This window comes from Podarcis cretensis (genome assembly GCF_951804945.1).
Source record: "Podarcis cretensis genome assembly, chromosome: 5".
Taxonomy (NCBI): Eukaryota; Metazoa; Chordata; class Lepidosauria; order Squamata; family Lacertidae; genus Podarcis; species Podarcis cretensis.
In genome coordinates this window covers 92,314,545-92,322,700 of record NC_137174.1, presented here as the reverse complement: position 1 = coordinate 92,322,700, position 8,156 = coordinate 92,314,545, and the positions used below count along the sequence as shown (strand labels likewise).

Genomic DNA, 8,156 nt, shown 5'->3' with positions numbered 1-8,156 from the left:
GAAAGTTGCACAATCTGGCTGCTGCGTTTTAGAGAAGTGAAGTTTCTGAGTCGTCTTTAAAGGAAGCCCCACACAGAGTGTATTGCAGTACAGTGGTACCTCTGGTTATGTACTTAATTCGTTCTGGAGGTCCGTTCTTAACCTGAAACTGTTCTTAACCTGAAGCACCACTTTAGCTAATGGGGCCTCCCGCTGCTGCCACGCTGCCACCGCGCGATTTCTGTTCTCATCCTGAAGCAAAGTTCTTAACCCAAGGTACTATTTCTGAGTCTGTAACCTGAAGCATATGTAACCTGAAGCGTATGTAACCCGAGGTACCACTGTAATCCAATCTGGAAGTGACCAGAGTATGGAGTACCACAGTCAAGAATCTCTGTCCAAAAGAGGCCATAGCTAGCAAGCCAGCTGGAGCTGGAAATAGGCAGTCCTAGCCAACAAGGCCACCAGAGCCTCCAGTGACAACACTTGATACAGGAATATGTCAAGAGACAGATCTGTTCCTTCCAGGGGAATGCAACACCATCGAGTTTAGGCCACATACCCATCTTCTAGATAATCTGAATCACATAACACCTCCAGCTTTTCAGAATTCAGCTTCAATTTATTGGTTCACATCCAACCCATCACCACCTCCAAGCATCCACCTCGTCCCTCAACAACCTCTCCAGATTCAGATGGAACAGAAAGACACGGTTGGGTATTATCCACATACTGGTGGCACTTCACTCCAAATCTCCTGATCACGGATAGCAGTTGTGTCAGATACCGGTAGATGTTAAATGGTATAGGGAACAAGAAGGGACCCTGCAGGAAACCACAGGACTGCTCCCATGGGGCTGAACAATGCCTGCCCCATAACTGCTTTCTGAAAATAGCCCTGAAGGTAGAACCAAAGACAATGAAGTACAGTGCTTCCAACCCCACCTCCCGGAGCTGCTCCAGATATTGTGGTTGATGGTATAGAAAGCCATCAAAAGAACAGGCAGAGTTGCACTCTCACATCTCTCTCCTGACAAATATATTCAACTAGTGTGACCAAGTAGATTTCAATGCCACAACCTGGTCTAAAGCCAGACTGAAATGGATCCATATATTCAGCCTCCTTCTTTGAAGGTCTTTAAGCAGAGGCTTGACAACCATATGTCAGGAGTGCTCTGATGGTGTTTCCTGCTTGGCAGGGGGTTGGACTCGATGGCCCTTGTGGTCTCTTCCAACTCTATGATTCTATGATTCAAGCATGCTTGAAGCTGGAAGGCCTCCACCCAACTGAACACCTTTCCCCAAAAGGGGACATTTGTCATTGGCTTTAACACGTCTCGATTCAGGGAAGCTCCTTAATAACCTTCTTCAGCCAGAGGTGGATATTATAAGGTCAGGGTGGTATTCAACTAAGTTTTACTCCCAGCAGAAATACTAAAATTAATTAGGTCCATTAATTTCAAAGGGTCTACTTTGGGTAAAATTTAGACCCTGTTTACAAATTACAAAGACTCAAATATATGTTAACAAATATGAAACTGAGAGAAAAGAATATTGCTTTCTTACCAGATATCAAGCCTATAAAGTTCAAATGACTGCCACTGGAACCTGGAAATAGAGTTAAACACATGACTATCACTTGTGCTGTTGAAAATCTACCTTATGATTGCAATTCAATTACACTACAATCCTATACATATCCATTCAGGAATAAGTCGCAATGAGTTCAATGGGATTTCCTTCAAGTTAAGTAAGAAAGATTGCAATGTTAGCTATAATTTGAATAACTGTTCAAATATGGTAAGCCATTTTGCTGTTTACTGCAGTCAGAGTAAAGTACCGTAATTCACCGCATAATCGTTGCACCCCATTTTTCCGGCCCTAAAATCTGTTCCAAAGCTTTCATCACATAACAGTCAAAGGGTATAATTCTCGGGTATAATTCTCAGCATGTGCATTCTCAGTGAATATGGCACATGAAACTTCCATCTTCCTGCGATAGCTAAACTGTACAGTGGATAAATAAACAAGATGAGCGGGGAGGGGAGCATACCTGGTGCCATGGGGTAGAGCAGAGCAGCCAGGAGCAGTGCCCTGGATGACAGCTGGAAGATTTGCAGAGCCAGGCCAGTTGTGGCCTGTTAAAACCTATTACACTTATTAGGACTGACTACTGACCGGGATGGAAGTTCAACCCAGGCACCAGATTGCTTTTGCCTCCTTGGGTCCCTCCAAGGTTCCCGATACCCCCTCTCTCGAATCTGCCCCACTCCGGTCCCCTGAGCTGGGACACCCTACTTCGGACCGGAAGGTGCCAGAGCGCTGGCAGTTGAGCTCAGAGGTCAGGCTAGAGCCAGCTGCCAGCAGAACCGGCCATATCTATTCGTGCCCTGGGGCGCACAAGCCACTGGGGGCATGCACAAACTCGGCAGGCGCATATCTCCGGCACCCTGTGCTTTGGCTCGCACCCAACTGTCTGCATCTCCTCCTGGGCCCTCTGCTCTGGGACATGCCAGCTACCAGCCACCTTGCTTGGCCATGTCTTTTCTGTTCACATAATTACCGCACCCCATTTTTTAAAAAGAAAAATTGGCATAAAAAAATGGCAATTATGTGGTGAATTATGGTATTTTCAGATTCTTGAAATTGTTTACATGTCCCCTGAGCTAAATAATGAGAAACATATGGCTACATGAGACTTCCCATGAATGTTTGGGTATTTTTCAACAGTTGTTGACACTTTAAATATACCTTCATCTACTTTTCCTTACAGTAATTTACTAGTAAGAGAGAGATTTTTGAAAATGGAGTGGCATATTTATATATGACAAAGAGAAGAAACAAGAAAAGCAAGACAAGAAAAAAGTTCAGTTGCCAAATTTGTTTCGGTTCTAACAAATGTTTATTCAAAATGACAGCATATGCGTATAAATACACTAAGCACATCAACATTTGACCAGCATTTGACAAGAAAATGATAAGCAATTGATGTCAATATCACAAACCTAAACTATTCATTTTGTGATATATTTCCCACATGGTCCTTTGTGCTAAATAAATCCCCAGCCTGATTTAGAGAATTCTGTGATAGCCAACAGTTCACTGATGAGCAACTTTGAAAAAAGGTATTTCTATATAGCCTTTAAAGTGCTTTTGTTTTTGTGTTTTTTTAATCAAGGTTGATACCTATTAAGTGTGATCAAAATTAAACTACCATTTCTGTTCATAACAGAAAGTTATGGCCACATCTATAGCAAGCAAAGACTGCTGCTTTTCCGGGGGGAAAACCCAAATTGACTTGTCATGGAAACCAGGCTATATATCCTGGTTCCATTTTTCCCTCTGTGCGACTCTTCCACATATTTTCCCCCCTTTGTCCCCTCAGATCTATATTTATCATTTCTGGTCCTTTCTTGTATTTATGTTAATTCTCTTCCTTTTGTCTGTGACCTCCCATTTCCCCTCTCCCACCCATGACCACTTTTCTCTTGCCTTTCTCTTTTTGTTCCAGATACATTACTACAGGATTTTTTTTAGTGAATGCACACTCTAATGGTGTTTCTCCTGCTGGGCTCTGAACAAATACAACTGACCACTGGAGCAATCTATGTAAACTTAATATCACGTGCTGGTTCCAGATGGACAAGCTGAGTTGTTTGATTGCTGGAGATTATCACAAAATGAGGGTGAATTATAGCTCTGGTACTTGTTTGTGAGTATTCTTAATAATACAGTGTCATGTATTAATAATAGTGTCTCACACATAACAAAAGCAATAGCTGAAGGTACATCTGTGGCTCCATTATGAAGTCATTTGTGCATGGCTCAGAATGTAAGTAATAGGGCAGGGCAACTTCCAGCTTTCATGCTCTGATTCTACACACAGAATCAGTGGGAACTATCTTGAGGTGCTGTTTATTTAAACTTATATTGATACTGGACTACAGTATGGGAATTTGATTAACAACTAAGTGCTAGCTTGTAATACTCATTGTTGGACTCCCACCAGCCCGATTCATTTGTGATATGTGTTTAACAAGCTCTTACCCAGGAAAACAGCATAAGTCTTCTCTTGGTGTGTCATACAGTGGTACCTCAGGTTACATACGCTTCAGGTTACATATGCTTCAGGTTACAGACTCCGCTAACCCAGAAATAGTGCTTCAGGTTAAGAACTTTGCTTCAGGATGAGAACAGAAATCGTGCTCCAGTGGCGCAGGAGGCCCCATTAGCTAAAGTGGTGCTTCAGGTTAAGAACAGTTTCAGGTTAAGAACAGACCTCCGGAACGAATTAAGTACTTAACCCAAGCTACCTCTGTATTGGTTTGTGCACACTGATGGTGCCTCTTATTGCTCCATGGGATTTCTAGATCAGTTACTGTAGCACATCACTGAACTTGTAGCACTGCATATTGTGATGGTGCTATTTTTTAAGTTGCATCATGCCACACAATTCAATGCAGTATCACTGCACTAGTGGGTCCGAGGGATGTGTTTCACCAACATTCACAGAAATTCCATCTTCTTCACTTGGAAACCTATCCACCTGGCAGGCAGATGGGAGTGGCTATACCCGGTGTTGGGCCAGAAAAAGAGAACAGGGATCTTATTGATTTACCACTTATCCCACTGCCCATCCTGAGATGGCAAAGGCAACCTCAGTTAAAGTGCTGGAGAACCCCAGATGCAGATTGATTGCTCCCTGGTTAGTTTGAAATTGTGGTGGGTGTGGCAGATCCCCTTGCAGGATGATCTAATATGGCCAGCCCCTGAAAATATTCGGAATCCAAGGGATTGCTAAGTGTTCTATGGGATTTTCCTGTTGGCAAGTTATTCTGTCAAGGCTCCAGTTTCACTATGGAATGGCAAGATGGAAAGGGTCATTGGCAGGATTGCTCTTTAACACCCTCTCCAGCACTGTGGAGCCCCAAATGCTCCTTGGGTTTCTGAGGAGCCCTGGTCAATGAAACAGGCTGGAAGATTAGAAGGCATATAGCACAGATCTCACAGGAAATACAAGTAAACACTGGTTAGAGTGGGCGCCGTGTCACCAACCCAGTGCATGGGAAAACATTTATTGGCAATTGGAGCCATATGTCAATCAAGTAACTGGAGCTGAAAGACCCGCCCCCTTCTACCATGAATGGTTTTAAAGAATATTGAGGGGAAGAATCAGTAGTGATTGGTTCCCTTCTTGCCTTCTGGCCTAATTCATTCCTATAGTTGTTTGTTGCCTGCCAACCACATGCAGCTGCTGACAAGACCCCTGCTTTGCCCCATGGGTTTTTTTCTCCTGAGCATCCATGACAGGGAGGAAGAAGCAATTGGAAGCAATTGAGAACATGCAGTTTGCCTCAGTTTGTTGCCTGCCAATCATGTGCAGCTGGTGGCAAACACTTGTTTCACCCCACATAGGGGCTTTTCTTAATGTTCATCGAGTACGGAGGGTGGGTGCAAGATATGCACTTGGGAAGAAAGAGGTAGGGAGATGTACAAGCTGTTTGTGTGTGCAAGTTGAGAGAAAGAGCGAGGATGAGGTAAGTATGTATATGTGGTCTGTGAGAGAAAGGGAAAGGCACACGTGTTCTATATGGGGCTGCCCTTGAAGAATGCAGTCACAAGTTACTGGGTGGCGGAGCGAGGTGTGAATGGGTCACACTGCTCCTAAAAGAACAGCACTGGCTGCCTTTTTGTTACTAGGCCAATCTTAAACTACTTTGAGGTTCTTCTTCTACAATCAAGCTATACGTATATAAATTTTATTAAATAAATAAAGGTGCTCACTTTGTTGTTTATAACTTGGAACCTGGGCTTTTGAAGAAGCAGCTCTCCCATTATCTACAGAAGCGATTCTACTGATAGTTCCATTTACACTATGACTTCTTCCACGGTGAGTCATAACAGGGCCTTCTCTGCCACCGAAGGTATATCTGTACCCCTGCCAATTACTTTTTGATGTGTACTGAAGGCATACTTGTCGAACTTGCTCTTTGGGAACTGATTAGACAGTTGACCTGGTCTGCTTGCTGTGAATCATGTACTGCTGATATTCTGTGGAAGATTCATGAAGATAAAGAACTACACAACTTTTAGAAGACTTCAGAAGGCAGTCCTGTATCATGTTTGATGTTTTCTTATGTTTTTATATGTGCTGGAAGCTGTTCAGGGTAGTGGGGGAACCCAGCCAGATGGGTAGAGTATAAATAATAAAATTATTGCTGTTGTTAATTTTATGGTTTTAGTGAGTTATTGAGTTTGTGTTGCATTTTAGCACATTTTTTGTACACTGCCCTGAGAGTGGTCTAAAAACATGATAATTTTATAAATTTACAGTGGTACCTCGGGTTACATACACTTCAGGTTACAGACTCCGCTAACCCAGAAATATTACCATGGGTTAAGAACTTTGCTTCAGGATGTGAACAGAAATCGTGCTCCGGCGGTGCGGCAGCAGCAGGAGGCCCCATTAGCTAAAGTGGTGCTTCAGGTTAAGAACAGTTTCAGGTTAAGAACGGACCTCCAGAACGAATTAAGTACGTAACCAGAGGTACCACTGTATTTATTATTGCTAGCAGCAATATCCAGGAATCCTGAAAAGGGTCAACAAAATAGTTCTTCATACATGCCGAAACGTATTGAAATAGAACATAACTGGAGAGGGAACATGAGTGTGTATAATATACAGATTAAATAAAAATTAAAGCTGTAATGCAATGCTAATTTACTTGGGAAATAATCATTGCACACAGTGTGTCATTTCACAGCATAAACATGCATAGAATTGCAGCATCTCCATGTATCTTTGACTAAAAAGCGAAACTTGTTATATACAGTCTAATACCTGAGGTGTGAGCAGGAGAAAATGGAAACAGAAATGAAATAGAATGTGTACTGCACATTATTCCCTCTGAAAATTCATGTCATGGCACATTCCCTACTCTACATTCACTTTCTCATATTTCAAGTTGGAAATTGTGGTTCAGTTGCTGTACTTGATACATTACAGCACAGGCGGTGTTGTGGTGCTTCTGAGTTTTAAACTATTTCTGTTTTGTGACTGGCTGCCCATTTACATTTTGTATTCAAGTGGTTATCTTCCATATCTCCCAGTTCAAAATGCAAGGCTTACATGTATGTGTGTGATCCTAAGGAGCACAATTCAAGAGGTGGGTCTCAATAGTCTTCAGGTTGCGTGGCAAAACCTAGGAAATAAAACATACATTTAAGGGCCATTCCATATCAAGTGATCCCATTTTTAATAATTTTTTTACCTTGTGTTGTCAAAATTTTCTTAAAAGTTTGTACACTGGTTCAACGATCCAAAACAAAAAAATCTCATCCCATTTTTGAGTTAAAATGACAATTTTGGCCTTGCTGGTCTACACAAAAACCTGAAAAGCTCAGCCCGGAATGGAGATATTTCAAAACTAAAAACACCAATCTCTTTTTTTCTAGAAAAAGAGGTGCCGGAACTCACCACAAATGCCCCCCTTGTTTTCTTATAATGGTAATGGCGCCCACCTGAGAGGCTGCAAAAAAAAAAAAGCCCTGATAATATTTACTAATATTTTTTTAAAATAAATTTGAATACTGCCCTTCATCTGAAAGTCTCAGAGTGGTTCAATGCATAAAAATTACAAAATAGAAATACAAAATCCTAATAATAATGATAAAAAGAATAAAAGAATATAAAAATGACATTAATAATAATAAAGCGCCACTAATAAACAACAATAAAAAGCTGCACTAATAATAACAGCTTAATTTAAATAATGATAATGATAATAATAACAATAATAAAAATAAAAATAACATAGCTGTATTTTTGGTTTTTATTTTAGTGTATTTTTGGTTTTTATGGAAGCCGCTGAGAGTGGCTGGGGAAACCCAGCCAGATGGGCGGGGTACAAATAATAAATTATTATTATTATTATTATTATTATTATGCGAATTAAGCGAATTATGCGAATTAAGGTACGGCTACCTTGAAGCTGGCCAAGCTAATTTCTACCTTCTTATGAAACAATGTTTTTTTAAAAAATATTCTCTTTCCCCTCAGCCTGTCGCTGAGGTAAATTTCCCGCCCTCCGCCCTCCTCACGAAGCGCTCCCTGGCCTGGCACGCGCCCCTCCCCCGCCCGTTCCAGTTCCCGCCGGGCGCGGGCGGGGCGGGGCGGG

At 41.8% G+C, this 8,156-nt stretch overlaps 1 protein-coding gene across 19 annotated transcripts in view; it reads right to left on the bottom strand.

Annotated features, from left to right (window-relative positions):
- Positions 1-8,063, bottom strand: part of LOC307217112 (uncharacterized protein) — a 479,205-nt gene extending 471,142 nt beyond the window's left edge. For all 19 annotated transcript variants that reach the window (XR_013839388.1, XR_013839389.1, XR_013839390.1 and 16 more), the window contains exons 1-3: positions 7,964-8,063; positions 7,109-7,181; positions 1,546-1,587 (exon numbers count right to left, since the gene is read on the bottom strand). Coding sequence is in view for 7 of the 19 variants with exons in the window: in XM_079978210.1 (XP_079834336.1) it covers positions 1,546-1,587; positions 7,109-7,110 (44 nt within the window). In the remaining 12 variants the exon portion in view is untranslated. The remainder of the gene's footprint in view (positions 1-1,545; positions 1,588-7,108; positions 7,182-7,963) is intronic.
- Between the last annotated feature and the right edge of the window lie 93 nt (positions 8,064-8,156).